General features: G+C 37.9%; 1 protein-coding gene across 1 annotated transcript in view; it reads right to left on the bottom strand.

Moving 5' to 3' along the window:
• The window catches only part of PIEZO2 (piezo type mechanosensitive ion channel component 2), a 280,908-nt gene that overhangs the window by 19,568 nt on the left and 245,459 nt on the right, over window positions 1-15,881 (bottom strand). Inside the window, exons 34-37 of the mRNA XM_065752657.1 lie at window positions 15,650-15,715; window positions 12,539-12,705; window positions 8,264-8,439; window positions 792-1,184 (exon numbers count right to left, since the gene is read on the bottom strand). Coding sequence (XP_065608729.1) covers window positions 792-1,184; window positions 8,264-8,439; window positions 12,539-12,705; window positions 15,650-15,715 — 802 coding nt within the window. The remainder of the gene's footprint in view (window positions 1-791; window positions 1,185-8,263; window positions 8,440-12,538; window positions 12,706-15,649; window positions 15,716-15,881) is intronic.

Genomic DNA, 15,881 nt, shown 5'->3' on the forward strand with positions numbered 1-15,881 from the left:
AAGAACCATGGACAGTCAGAAGAATGGATTCTACATCTACAAAATCAGATCTATGCTTCTCTTTTTCATGTTGTCAGGTTGAAAAGTGATTTAAGATTTGTCCTTGACTTCACAGAATCAGGGGATTATTTATGTTGAATGGGACCTTTACAAGTCATCTTGTCCAAGTCCAACTTCATGGAAGCTGTTCCTCGGTTGAGTCAGGCCAGAAAGCAGAGGAAGAGCAGTGGCACCACCTGAGACCACTGGCACTCTTCAGTAAGTTGCCTGAGGGGCAATGAGGGAACATCCTTATCCCTTAGGAAAGTACTCAGTAAAGTGGTCTCTCTACATAGCCGTCAGATCCTGCTGACTTGAACATATACTCAGTCAAAGGTCAGAGTTTCCTTAATAGTAATCCAAAATACTTAAAAGAGAAACATTTTCCCAGATAGCCCTGGAAGAAGCTTATTTGAAATCACAGCTGCCTGTAGAAGAGAAGCTCTGTTCTATTCACAAGGAATGTTTAGAAAAGCTCTTGACCCCATGACTGTTAAGAGTACAGAAATTTGATGCTAATTGGAACAATTAGCTATGGTATCTGGGGAGAAATCACAGAATTTTTCCAACATGGATTTGAATCATTTTAGAAATCTGTAATTAGAACAACTGCACAGGAAATGAGCTTCTTCCTTTGAATCAAACTTAGCACAAGGTCTGTATCAAAAAGATTGGCTTGTGTCAAGAAAAAAAAAAAAAGTCAAAACTTCCCAGACTGGGACCAAAAATTTCACCCACTCCAAGGTCCTTACTTGTTCAGAAGTAGCTCACTAGCTGTTAGTTCGTGCGTCAATGGAGGGAGAATTGCATCATTAAGTCTGTCCGTCCGACTGTCATCTGGGCTCACCATCATGAGACTCTTTCCTGCTGAGTCATCTGGGGAGCCAAAAGGAAGGTGCTCAAAGCTGACAGCTTTGCTATAGGAAGGTGGTGCTTCTGCGTTGCTGTCCACAGTGGAGTACAATGGCACGTCGGTATCAGGAGTATATGCAGCTCCTTCTGAACCCAGGCTATAATCTTCCACCTCTTCTTCATCCTGCCTCGAAGCAGAATGAGCTCCTTCCTCTTCATGCTCTCCTTCTACCTCCTCAATGGTTTCTGTTGTCCCCTGACGAGAATAGAGCATGGTGACCTGTGTAGGCTCGCTGTCAGGGGCAGGATGAAGAAAGAGAGTTGAGGCTCTTCACCAAACACTGTTTGTTAATTGTACCTTTATGTAGGCAGCTAAGCAATGCCACTGCACTCCCAGGCCCTCAAGGTACACATAATTCCACAGAAAACAATATGATCTCTTCTTACTTAAATGGACCCTCTGGGTCCATTTGCCTCTGAATGGCACACCTGTGAACCCACTGTGTTTCCCTTCTTTCCACGCCAGCAAAGCAGAAATTAATTGTCACCATTACAAGAAACTACACCAGTTTTCTGAAAGCAGTTCAACCACTTTCTGATCAGAATCAGAACTTACTATTACATTTATTTAAGCAAGCTCTGTGGTGAATGACAGAGAGCTGTTGTTTTCTTTCTAAACATGGTGCTTTTAACAAGCCTATGGTCTCTGTATACACCTGGAAAACCAATTGAAAACTCAAATCATGTCTGATCCTAAGAACAAGTGAATTGCAAACATGGAGAAATACAAACTAGAGTACAAAGTTGTTCCAATAAAAGCTTATTTTGCTTACCTTCAGATTGCCCTATGTTCTTCATTACAGTCTTCATTTTTTTACCTTATCTGCCTGCTTTTCTTCCATATGGGGCTATTTTCTTTTTCATCTTTTCAAGTCCATAATCACTTTCTCTCCTAACGCTCTCTGCTCTGCAACACAGCTGATGTAAATTCAAGCAGCCTGATGACTCCAGATGAGAATCTGGACACCATGAGTTTTTACATATTGTTTTGGCCTTGCTTTTACTCATTTCTTTCCTCACAGGTATTTTGTCATCTCTCCCCTAGAACATGACTCTTTCTCTTTTTTTCCCATCTTTTTTCCAGCTTGTCTCCAAAGGTTAGACAAGAGGCATCAATGTAGTGTCTTTTGTTAGCAGGATGTTCTTATATCTCAACAGAAGCAAATCCAAATTTTATATAGCTCTGAGGAAATGAACGAGGCCATGATTTCACATAAATTAACATCTTTAAAAAAAAACACCAAAAAACTTGCACTGGCTAAGCCAGTTGGCACTATCATCTCCTGCCAAAATCCCGAATAAAGTTCCATCTCATTCCTTTTAGACTTTTTCCAAACTCACTGTAAACATGCGAGACAAATAATTTTCAACACTACTATTGGGATGTATGTTTTGATGTTCCTGTTAACACTCAATCTGGTTAAAAATGCACAAAAACATAAAACCCCATGACTCCAAAACTTATCAGCACCGAAAATTTATAAACATTTACAATTCTGAAAAAGAATGATCTAGTAAGCTTCAAATTTTGTATTTATAGTACTGGTTCAAACATTGTTTTTATTTCACAATGTCATATAAATCCCTGAGTTTGACCTGCTAAGAAGTGAATGAGTGGCTCTGAACTGTTCTCTTCCACTGGATATTAATGACATTCACTATCTTTTCATTGCAATTTTCCTTTTATTAATTCCAACACCTCACAGGCTGTAAATCAATGGTAAAGAAATCAAAACATTTAAAAATATTTCCTATGTGGGAGAAAAGTAGGAACTGAAAGAACAGTGCCAGCACTTGCCTATCTTAGTTTCTAAAATTAGCCACCCAAGCCCATATTTAGGATAACCGATTAGCTGAGAAACTTCACCTCCAGCTTCCAGTTTCAGTAAGAACAGCCATCAACCCAGTACCTCTGAAAATCAGTCTCTTTTTTAACTGAATAAATACAGATTTAGAGGCCTGTTCTTGGAAAGCCATTTTAATGTAATGGAATGGCTTTTTAAAAGTACGTGAATAAAGAAACAAAATGAGAAACACAGAATAAGAAAAAATGTGAAAAAACAAATGAGCCTTAGATTATGACTCAGAATCTTAACCTCAAAATAATGCTACAACACCGAAAGCGGTTAAGCTTCCATTAACCATGCAAACCACTCTGTACACCACATATCTGCAAATGCAAATTTACATACACTGCAATAAATATCGTGGTATGGGTAAAGGAGTGAACAAAGCATGCATGATTAAGCACCTTGACACTATACTGCCACTGTCAGCTGATGAGGAGGACATATCCATGCTCTGCATTTTACGAAGCCTAGGTCGAGCGCGCTCACTTGTTTTAGGAACAGTGTCTGGTCCATCTAAATCATCAAGGGTTGACTGCCTTGAGAACAGCATGGTTGCTTCAGTGTAGCAGCTAGCAGCGCAAACAGTTATAAAGACAGTGTTAAATACAAATGGTATTACTATACACAGTTCAGTAAATGAATGTGCTCGCCATGCAGCAAAACACAGACACAGAGACACAAGGTTCAGAGAGAAGATAAGGATTTGTATAGTCATCATGTAAATGGTTGTAGTCACGTAGGGTCTACAGAAGGCTAACACCCATGTATTCACTGTTCTAAGAGACATGAAACCAACATGACATATTACATGCTTTCTGGGTGCACCAACTTATGTATAAACATCCTACCAGAGATTTATTTTCTCAATTTCTCCCCTAGAATTTCCAAAGTCCCCCCAAATGTTTTGGGAAGTGACCTCCTCTGTACAAATTCTCTTTTATTAATGATATGTTATTCTGAACTTTTTTACATAGGTACAAGCCAATTTCCTAAAAGAGCTCTTAAAACGTAATAAGCTTATATTCCACAAATAGAAAAATAGCTGTCAGATATTGGCTAATCCTCTTTCCAAACCAAAGAGCCAAACCGGATGTGTTACTTAGCCAGCAGATGGATGCCAAATATAACCTGCTCTGCATGGGATGGCTTTCATTTTGGTATTTAGTAGTAATCCATGATGATTCTTTCCAGAAGATCTCATTTATTTCAAACACAGCTTAAAAACTGTTTTAAAATCAGAAACATGTACATCTTGAAAGGATATGATAAACCCTTATCTCCTTTCATTTATCGAATACAATGGGACACCAGAGACTCACACCATACATTGAGCATTTATGTGTTACTATAGGAAAGAAGAACTGGATGAGTTATGAGGAAGAAAGTACATGTTTAAATACAAACATATAACATAGCAATAGGAAGAAGCATATACATTAATGACATATGGTAGGTAAAATTATTATTTCTCCTGTAAAAATCTTTGAAATACACAGATGTCTATGACGTAAGTTGAGGGACCTAGTGTTTTAACACATGCAGTCACCTGTGTGAATGTTTAAAATGAGAAAAAAAAAAGATCCCAGGATTTACATTATACTTTTCATCTTTCTTTTGGTTCCATCTGTGCACCTGAGAAATAGCAGCTGAGGATTTACTTCCCTGGCAAGCATTGAATGCATCCAGAGCACAAAGTATGGGAAGGGAGGTCACAAGAGAAGTATTATGGTATTTTTTGTATAACTTCCATCTTGCTAACTTGAAATAAAGAGAAAATTGCTGGTAAGAAGTGACTGTTTGCCACTGTTACACTAAAGCAAAAGGAGAGGGAACAGGTTATGTATGTGCAGCACAAAAGTATTTTCTCTTAAGTCTACATACACTAATGGTCCTTGACAAAGAAGATAGAGGTAAAAGAATATATTGCTCCTAGACTGGACAAAAAATATCACCAAGATCCAAATGTTTTGTAAATCCTTTTATTAAAGTCATGACTAATGCCAGAGGCACACCTGTCCTGTCATTTCATTAGACTGAGACCCTTTACAGGTCTCTCCTCACTAGTTAAGAGATATATTTTTTTCTTTTTTATTCACAGAATCACAGAATTGTAGGGGTTGGAAGGGACCTCTAGAGATCATTGAGTCCAAGCTCATTGCCAAAGCAGGCTCCCTACACCAAGTTGCACAGGTAGGTGTCCAGATGGGCACTGAATATCTCTAGAGAAGAAGACTCCACAACCTGACTGGCATTACCTTTATGAGCTAATACACTTTCTACACCTGCCAGCAAAGGACCCAAACATTTCTTATCACACATGCTCCTAAGTCAGGCCTAGATCCAGACCCAAAAATGAGACTCTCCTGTCATCATTTCTCCTGCCTCCCAAGGCAGATCTTACTTCTCCGCTACTCTCTCCTCCATGTCCTGCTTTCCCAAGGGTGAGGGAGGCACAGAATAAAAACGGAGTCTGACAACACCCCAACCACACCTATACAAGAGGGACAGGGTGTCTCACCTTTTGCCCCTCTAAGGGTCTATACACAGTCAGAGCTGACAAACGCAAAAGTTATTTGTGAAGGAAAAGAAATGAATACAAACTGAGCCAAGTGTGAAATTCTGAATGTCCTGAAATCTGATCTTGACTCTGCCTCTACCTTTTATTTCATGAAACAGATCATGAAATCTACAAGCTATTTAACCTAAGAAGCAGTTCATCAGTCAAGGCTCTACCATGCTACCATGCTAGCTCTCAATCTCTTCTGGTGGTGCACATCATAGCTTGTTAAGAAATGGCATCAGTATCTTCTTCCCCTGTCCCATATGAGCACTGCACTTTGCCTTTAGAGCACAGGAGAATATTTATATACAAAGGGAAACCAAACAATCTCATTATGAATACTTCATGAAATCCTCAGCTGGTATACAGTAAAAAGACTGTGGATAAATAAGAGCTAAGTGCTCCCTAGTTTTAAGAGAAAAAAAATTCCCACAAAGGATAATCTGCAAAACTTTTAGAGCTATATGTAGTATAGGACCAGCATCCCTGAATAAGACTTAAAAGGATCAGCCCTGAACTTCACAAGAAATTTACAGCAACTGACCAGGTGAATTTTTATCCCTGCGAATTACCCTTTGGAACCCACTGTTTAGAGCACTGAAGGCATACCTACAGTAATTCTGGTCGTAAAGAACATGTATTATGATAATAGAATTATACTTCCAAACTTGGCCATCTTACTCATACATCTACAGCACAATCTTGTGTAGAGTGACCAATGGATAATCAGAAAAATGGTTGGAAACCCTCTAACTCTTCCTAAAGGTTTTCCACTGCAATTCAAGGTCAATGATCACAGGGCTGCTTTAGTGGAAATTATTACTTTGAAATGTAAAATGTCTTATTTTATTATTTGGGCAATTTAAAAAAAATCATACACTTGATAAACTCATATGAAGTTCAAAACACTGCACATTTCTAAACAAGCTCAGAAACTCTTTTGTAATTCCAGGAAGGAACATTCAAAGTTGCCTTAATAAACACATGGCACTATCATTTAATCAACAGATCCATTTTTTGCTTCCTCTAATTATTGGTCATTAACATTATAACAGATGTGCACAATTTGCAAATACTGATAGTGCAAGAATATAACCAGAAAGAGAATTAAAGATAAGAGAAATCAGTCACAACGTTGCTTTTGCAATTCCTGTGTTAATAGTTCCTGTGTCATCTCCTGGGAAAACAGAAATGACAGCAACAAGTTTGCAACATTTGCTATATTTGCTATAACTTTTCCTATTGCACAGCAGCTCCACAGAATCTCTGAATTCTCTGAGTTTGAAATATGGAAGCATGCTCAAAGCAGGGTGACAAATAAGTGATCATTCTGAAAAAATAAAAAATAAAAAGGAACTGGATCTTACAACTGGATACCAGTTCATTTAATTTACACATAAAAATCACAAGATTTGTCTTTCTTGATTATAATTTATTTTGGAATTGAGTTCCTTTCACTTCTAGTTAAATTTCTTGCTACCATTGTTATATAGTAATGTTAGCTGCTTCTATCTATGGAAAACAGTGTGACCAAGACCTATTTAATGAAAGCAGGACTGCTATTAGTATTCCTTACTTAAGAGAGACTGAACTTTCTGGAGTTAAATTCTGCCTTCTAGATATCCAACTGACTCCAAGTGAGCTGGTAATAGAATTTGGCTTTATGTTTTTCTCATGTAATTTGACTCCAATAAAACTTTGAGACAAAACAAAAAGGTGTTGCTTGGTTGGGTAGCTAACCACCAAAAAAGATTTGCTAGGATTTGATGTTTTTATTGGAGTGAACCTCTCAAAGGCCAGTGTGTACCACGGGGAGCAATTTGTGAATATTTTGTTGAAGCATAGTACTCACGGGCACTCTCTTACACATGCTTTTCAATAACATCAGAAAGGAACATAAGCCCTCATTATTTTTAGTCTGCTAACATATACCCATATGTCATTAGTGGAAGCTAAGCATACATTACTGTACACAGAAGCTACTAAATTTGTAGAGTATATCAAAGAAAATGTGACACTACTACACTTCAGAGAAGGACAGGACAGAGCAGAATGCAATGGGTTATGAAATGGCTTCATTTCCAAAGCCTTCCTTTCTACCCCCTCAAGATGCTGTTGCGCAATTTCTGCGGTCTCTTAAGAGTCAAGAACACCAGGGACACAGTGGAAAGAGGCTGCCTCTGTAAGGGAAGGAAATGAACATGTGTGCCTCTGTGTGCACGGAGCAGCAGGAGCACTCAGTAGTTTGGGAAAGGGACCTGACAGTATCCATCCTCAGAAAAGAATGAGGAAGGTGGGTTTCATAAACAAGTATGTTTTTTTGATGCACAAACTATGTTGATCTGCTGGAATGTAGTCATAATAGTTATGAAATCAGGCTCCCCAGATAGTCTGTGGGTGTGAGAAAAGGATTTTGTTCCCCCAAACCCCAAATCTCTCTTAATTCAAAGCCTTATTTTTTTTAACCCTGTGTGTAAGAGAAAATCTGTTTTCCAAAGGCAAAATATTCAAAATGCACGACGGTTCCCAACTTCCAGGTCTGAATTCCTAACACAGTATTCCATAATCAAGCAGTCTCTTATTTTCCATTATTATTGAACAGATCAGAAGACCTGTCAATGACTCCTAATTCTATGGGAGTGGTGAGAGTAAAAAATACAGAAAGCAATAATGGTCCAGTGGAAAAGGACTTAAGTCATCTACTTACACTTAAGTGCACCAGAGTAAAGCAACAGTAACACACAGAAGAAATTTCGTTGTTAAAACAGCACGGATCAATCAAAAGCATTCAGCATTCAGGTTCAACATTGATTGGAAAGTTCACAATACTAAAACATTATCTAAAACTACATCTATTGCACAATCTCTCAATGTCTCAAAAAAAATAAAATTAGTTGAATACCTGGAGATACTGTCACGAGAAGCTGCTGAATCTAAGCTATCCATTCTTTCAGATGTTTGCAAATCAGAAGCTTGCCCAGGATTTTTATCAATTGAGTCCAGTCCTGACTCCTTAGAAAGTTTCATCATATGGTTCTGGTAATACATATGGATGCTCTCCCGGGTAGGAACATTTCCCTGTGGAAGAGAGAAGAAGTACATGGCAGGAGGAGGTATATTCGTCAAAGAACTGCTTTCTTCTGTCATCTGAGAAGGCACAGAATGTGCCAAATTCTTCCTAGTTAATAAGTTTATGTATCTTTTCAGAGGGTAAGTCAGATTGTGATTTAAGGCAAAACGTGTTGGTTTTTGAAGCAAACCTCAAGCAATGAAATTGAGTCCAGACTATCTATAGTCCATAAAGACCTGTCAGGTGCAGTGCAGATCATTCAGTGTGAAAATGAGGTATGGGCTGAAACCTATACATACGGCTACAGCAAACTTGAAACAGATCATTTAGACAGCTTCACTGAATCCAAGAACAATCATAGATCTTATTAGCAGTCAGTAGCAAATTTTTAAAACAGAAACAAATGAAGCAGGTCCTGTGTTAACTGTTCTAGACCTTCATTTGTGTCCCAAAATAAGAATTTGCTCATGAAGTATGGATACATTTGAAAAACTGGGAGAATCACATCAATGATCATTGCTGTTTATTCCTTCTATGTGATTTCAAGATCATGAAATGGCAGTTTTATTAACTGTAAGCCCACAGCTGGGCAAAGAATCAAGTCCTTCTGGCTATGGTACTGCCATAATGTCAGAATGCTAAGACTTGCATTGAGAATAAAACTGACAATTTTATAGCCTTTTTTTCTGACAGAAATACATCAAACTCAATTCACTAGTAGCTGAATTGAAGATACATTAGAAGAAAAGATTGTTACTCCTGAAGAGTAATTGCTTTATAATAGAACATATAATATAATAGACATATAATAGAAACCTTATTCAAGAACGTTTTGCAATTAAAATAATAACGCTACTTTAAAATACAAACCATACTTACTTTAATATTAGTTACTATTACTTCAACTCTGAACTCTGACACTGTCCCATATTGAAAATTTTCATAATCTATAGTTTCGTCAGAAAAAAAGTTAAAAACCAAACCTGAACCTCAGTTTTCAATAAGGTTTATTCCTGTACAGTCTGTTGCTTCTGTAGTAATAAATCTTTGTGTCATTCCTACAACCTGCCTTTGAAGGTCCGGCACCCACAGCCTACTATCTTTATTTCAGGTCTGTGATAAAGGACAAGAGCTAGGACAGCAAAGTGCCCCACAACTGATGGAGCAACGATTCAATTTCAAATTCATAGAGTTAAATGCAAAACTTCAGGAAATTCCAAAAGAAGATGCTGAGGAATAACTTCCTAACATTCAAAATAACCTAATAAAAATATTTCCAATAATATCATAAGTATCATTTACCATAAAACCAGGCTATCAAAAGGTGATCAAGACATAAAGAGGTGTAATTCTTTAGGGAGTTATGACAACTAGACAAAAAAAAAAAAAAACTTTTTTTTTTTTTGGTATTTCTCTATACTGTAGAAAAAGTCACTGACACGGCCAATAGAATAATATGAAAATCATGGAATGGCTGGTGTGCTCATTTTATAAAGTATGAGATTGAGAACAAAACACTGGATTGTGCTCACCAAAGAGCTCTGCAGGAAACAATGACTGAAATGGTTTATGCCAGAGACAGAGAAGTTGACACTGATCTGAAGACTGGTGGCTTCAGGAGTGATCCCGAGTAACCCTTATAAGAAGTTTAGCAGACAGGAAATAAAGGTGATCACCTATATCACTTGTACTTATCCACCAGTAAAACACTACAGAAAACAAAATGTGTTTTCTTTGCAAAGGGAGGTCACTGACTGGTTGTTCAAGGAGTTTTAGTGTCTGTGTTAAGAGGAAAATAGCAAGGTGATAAAATTAGCAAGTGAAAAAAGAAAATCTTTGGGATGTTCAGCTGTAAAGCTGACTGAAGCAGTATTGAAGTACTTGATAAAACTAAGTACCTTGGTAAAAAACAGCAAATGAAATTTTTTGCTAACGAAGTTTTTGCTAACTAATAAGTGTAATTTTTGCTAACTAATAAGTGTAATGGGAAAATGAACCTATATAATGACAGGCTTCATGCCTAATTTTGTCACTCTCAAAGGTCTTGTAATCTGAGTGTATAATCCCCTGAAAATATTTAGTCAATATTAACTAAACATTGAAGCACAACTGTTAGATCTTATTAGCAAAAGAAAATGCAATACACTTCTGTTTAAATTTGTGACTCACCATTACCTTAAAAGAGTATATAATTCAAGTCATCTAGTCTTAATAAGGCCATATTAAAACTGGAAATAATATGAAGAAGGACGATAAAGATGATTTGAGCCATGGCACAGATTTCATGCCAAGAGAGTATAGAAAGAACAGCACTCAGCAGCTTAGAAGAGAAAGACAAAAGAGGACTCTATGCAAATTTATATAAATACGAAGAGTAAAATGAATAAATCTCTGATCTACAGAAGACCCCAAAGTGATGAGGAAGAAAGATTAAAACTAATAAGAAGGAGTCCATACAACATGGAATCACAGCACAGATTTGTTGCAGGATCTTCTGCAAGCTAACAGTAAGAAGTTGATTAAAAAGCCAAACTCTGAGAATACAGATTCCTTGCTACTATTAACCATAATAGTCCAGGTATAATCTCTGGTTTGAGACTATTCATTGCTACACAGTGCTATTCATTGCTACACAGTGGGACAACTGTCAGAGAAGGGTTTACTCTGAATGTGCCATGTTTCTTTGTTTCTTTCTTTCTTCCTTCCCTCCTTCCTTCCTTCATTCTTTTATTTTTCTTTCCTTCTCTCTCTTTCTTTATTTCATCCCTCCTTTTATCCTTTCCCCCTTTTCCTTTCCCCCTTTTCCTTTCCCTCTTTTCCTTTCCCTCTTTTCCTCTCCTCTCCTCTCCTCTCCTCTCCTCTCCTCTCCTCTCCTCTCCTCTCCTCTCCTCTCCTCTCCTCTCCTCTCCTCTCCTCTCCTCTCCTCTCCTCTCCTCTCCTCTCCTCTCCTCTCCTCTCCTCTCCTCTCCTCTCCTCTCCTCTCCTCTCCTCTCCTCTCCTCTCCTCTCCTCTCCTCTCCTCTCCTCTCCTCTCCTCTCCTCTCCTCTCCTCTCCTTTCTTTCCTTTTTTCCTTTTCCTTTTCCTTTTCCTTTTCCTTTTCCTTTTCCTTTTCCTTTTCCTTTTCCTTTCTTTTTCCTTTCTTTCTTTGTAGTAATCATCCACCTAATACTAGACAACTTGGGTAAAATATTCATAACTACACATTAACATTGAAGCAGCCCTCTGTTCTTGGCTCTGTGTCTTATGGCCAGACAGCTCAGATTGTCTTCTCATGAGGAAAGCCTGCTTCTTGAACTTCTTGGGGTCATGGGCAGCCTGCTTATTGTGCCAGCAAACACTGACTGGGGGTAGGCAGCAAGGGGCTATATTAAGGTCAAAGATACTAATATGCTTCTGAACTTTTTGAACTATTCATGTCTGAGATTGTCTGCAGCTACTAAGAACTGAGAACTAAAAATGAGACTTCTATGCCAAGTTTCCAGAAATAGTTGGGTAGCTAGTGACATAAGTAAAAATACCTGTGCTTAAAATGAGAGCTACTGCAAGGTATCACCTACTTGCATTTTGAAGATCCATATGCATTTCTAGCTACACAGTTAATGTTCATCTTTGATAGTAATGGATTTTACTGATATATCACTATTCTTCGAGGGACCATGTATCTTCACTGTGAATGAAGAAAATAATGCTTGCAGGTTGTCAGTCATTTCCAAGTAACTTGGCCTACAAAAAGGCTGAAATATGAAGTCTGAGATAGTTTTTGAGCTGTTTAAAATGCCACGCCTGCTCTTCTCTACTTGAATCTATCATGTCTCCTCAAAACCAAACTTTATCACGGGAGACTTTCAGCCAAATCTTATATCAGCCCTTCAAACAATTATTTTTCCAGACATTTGCTTTGCATCTAGATAATAAATCAAGCAATTTATTATTTAAATATTAATAAAATAGCAAGCAGTAGAAGACTCCAGGTATATTTTTAAAATGTGCGCTTAAGTGATGTTTTTACAATTATTCTCTTTAACACAGTTGATCTGAAAAGACAATCTTTAATTTTACACTGGGCTGGAAATGGCATTAGCAGAAGAAAAAGGCCAAAGGCGTTACCTTCTTAATCTCCCTGGTCAGCATACAACGCTCGATTCTTAGCACAGTAGAGATATCGATGTGTTCTCTTGAGATGGAATTAAGCCAAGCTGTAAAACTGTCTAGTGTTGCCAGAAAAAGGACCCAAGTGAACTTCAAAATATTAAATATCCTCTTGATGATGTTATCTAAGGGGGAGGGAAAGCAAAAGAAAGTTAATGGATGCAAATGTCTTTTGCTGTATTTCTGCTTGGAGTTAGTTTCAATTTTCCTTTATTGTCTAATAATAGTCCAAACTGTGAGACCTTGTCATAGTAAGGAATCTCTGAAGATGGCTGGAGGCCTTTTGGCTGTCTGCGCTATTTTCCTGCCTGCATGTCTAAGCTTATCATCTGGAATCCCTTTTCCATCCCATAACTTCATGATCCCGCAATCTTTAGTCATATGAGTAGTCCCTGATCTTGGACACCATATGTACAGATCTGCAAAAGTGAAACCCAAAGATTTGGGCATCTCCTGAGAGAGCTGTTCAACATCCCCTGTTCCAGTGATCTTAATAGCTGTTTTGCCAGCTCTTGACTATTTACTCACGTGCTTTTTCTCCATGCCTGGCACTTGACTTTTGTGATTGAACCTTGTTTAGCTAAGTTTGAAAGTCCAATCTACTTAAGAGGTCTTTGACTCTCTCCCAGTTTTCCAACCAGTTGAACACATCTCTTCATATTCACTGTTTCTAAAGCTTCTCTTTATTTAAATAGATCTAAATCATGTCATCAGCAATCACAGATCAACTAGTTCAACCAGCAGTAATCATGTAAAGCACTTACAAAACATTACTTGTGCACCATTTTGCCAAAAAAATTACACTTTCCCATGACCAGCACTTAGGAGTTTACACCAGCAGTAGTTTTCTTTTACTGAAGGCAACAAACTCAATTTTTCATTTCAGTAATTCCTATAGCATTAGTGACTGGACCAAAAAAGTAGCAGTTTAAGCTTATTTTTCTCTCATTCCCAAGCGTACACACCATACTCTAGTTTTTACATAGTGTTACACAAATACTGAAAATTTTCTTTCCAATACATTAGATGTTCCAGAGCTACTTGCCCCTCCTAGGTTTGAAACCCCAGAGTACTAGGCATATAGATAACTTTTAGAGCAACTGGCAGAGATATAATAGAAAACTGCAAGTAACCTGCCACGCAGGAACAAAATTTTTGAAGTAGATACTAAAGAGCCAACAGAAGCGCCAAAGCATGATGATTTTAACAACCTCAATTCTTAACTGTACCACAAGATGGCAAGCAAAACACTGTAGAGAGCACATTCACTCCTTACAAAGAATGCCAGGCTAATAATATCTAAGATTTCCTACGGAGGAACATGCACGTATCCCTAGGTGTTCAGGCAGTGTTGTGTGAACATACATGTTGACAGTACAACAGCGTTACATTCCAGTAAAGTGGCTGATGAAGTGGCAGCACATCCCATTTACCTGAGCAATGTCATACAACCAGTCCAGTATGTATGAAAAGTTTTCATGGCTATACCATTATTGCTACTGACTTCAGGAGGACCACAGTTCTCAGGTTAAAATAATTGTATTTACAGCTGATTACTACTGGCGTGTCATAGTCTCCTAACAGTGCATGGCCAAGAATTTTCAGTCTAAGCTGAAAGGTCATTTTTCTCTCTGGGATGGAGGTGATTTAATATACATTTTTAATGATGCAGTTCTGGCAGTTTTGCTGTTCTCTGAAACTTTTTAAAAATAATTGTTTAGGAATCGATTGCATCTAGACCTCTTCAAAAAGGGAAACAAATGTTTATTTTCTGCAGAGAATGTTATTTTCACTTAAAGGGCTGAATGCAGAGATGGTTTCTCTCTGCCTAAGTCTATGAGGTAGGATTTGGTCCAAGGTTAATAAAGACACTAATGCCTCATAACAATTACTTCCTAATTTTTTCAACTGTCTTCTTAACTACATATACCTAGGAATGGTTAATGCACATTAAATTGACTACTTCCAATATAAATTAATTACTAACCTCATTTCCTTTCTCTAACCCCTTTCTAGCACCAACTATGCTTCCCCTGAGATTCATTTAAATGACTGACTTTCACGCTTTAACATGGGTGATCAGAAGAAAATAAAAAATAATAAAGCCCTCATGATACCATCGGGAAATTCCGTGAGAAAGAAATGGTATTTCATTTTCATCTAACCTTACAGAGAGCAGCTCACTCAGGGATACAATTCTAACTAGGATGAGGGGAAGCGATTCCAGAGAAGAAAAAACAATTTTTGAATCAAAGGCAGTGTCTTTTCTTCTTATACGGCAGTTAGAAACAAAGAGCCAAGCTTTGAGTGATGATACACTGCACTTCATTGTAGGAAAACTGTCAATATGGGCAAGATGCTGCAAGCTGCTGATGCATCTTCTGCTATGTGAAGCATCCTCAAGTTTGAGAAGGGATAAGACTGCAAGAATCTCATTGTTTCAGAGGAGCCATTTGTACCTTGTTAAAGCACTATCTTATCATTGCTAAAATACACAGAAAGACTTCAAAGTCAATGTGCCAATAATAAAATTTCAGAGCATCCAAATCAATGGAGATAGCAATACACAACTGAATGCCCAGAGCGGTGGTGGAGTCACCGTCTTGAAGTGTTCAAGAAATGTTTGGATGTACAGAGGGACATGGTTTAGTGGAAAATACTGGTGGTAGCTGGATGGTTGGACTGGATGATCTTGGAGGTCTTTTCCAACCTTGGCGATTCTATGATTCTAATGGAATCAAGATTTGAAGCTAAGGTTGGGAATAAGATGTCCATAATGAAAATGCATTGCAAATGATTATGTTTGAACCTGCAGGTGTATTTATTCAATTGTAGAATAGATAAGTGCAGTAATTTACATTCCAGGAGTAAGATCCTATGCTTAATACTTGTAAATCTGGCAATAGGAAATCTGAAAGTTGTTCATTCTTCCTGTACAGATCAGAATGAATTTTATCAGCTTTTATGCTAGCCTGGGATCTCTACAATGATGTCTTTGTGACACACTGCTTATCCTACCACTCACAGCTGCACTGTAACAACAGATAAAACTTTTTTCTGTCTTCATACCTGGGCCATCAGACTTCTTCTTGACAGGTTCTTCTTCACTGTCTTCACAGTCTGCATCAGTACTGCCTGTTGAAAGCAGTGAGTGAAAGCATGAATGTTATGCCTGCTGAAGTTCAGGTGTAGACCATATTCAAGCTATAAAGAGCTCCTGCTACTAAGTAGAAGTGACTTGTACCTCACCTACCACTGTGAAAGGAAGCAGATTACCATTATCTAAGGACTCGGTTAAGGG

This window comes from Cyrtonyx montezumae, unplaced genomic scaffold, assembly GCF_038088225.1.
Source record: "Cyrtonyx montezumae isolate F1298 unplaced genomic scaffold, pur_monq_1.0 scaffold_8, whole genome shotgun sequence".
In the NCBI taxonomy this organism is placed as follows: Eukaryota; Metazoa; Chordata; class Aves; order Galliformes; family Odontophoridae; genus Cyrtonyx; species Cyrtonyx montezumae.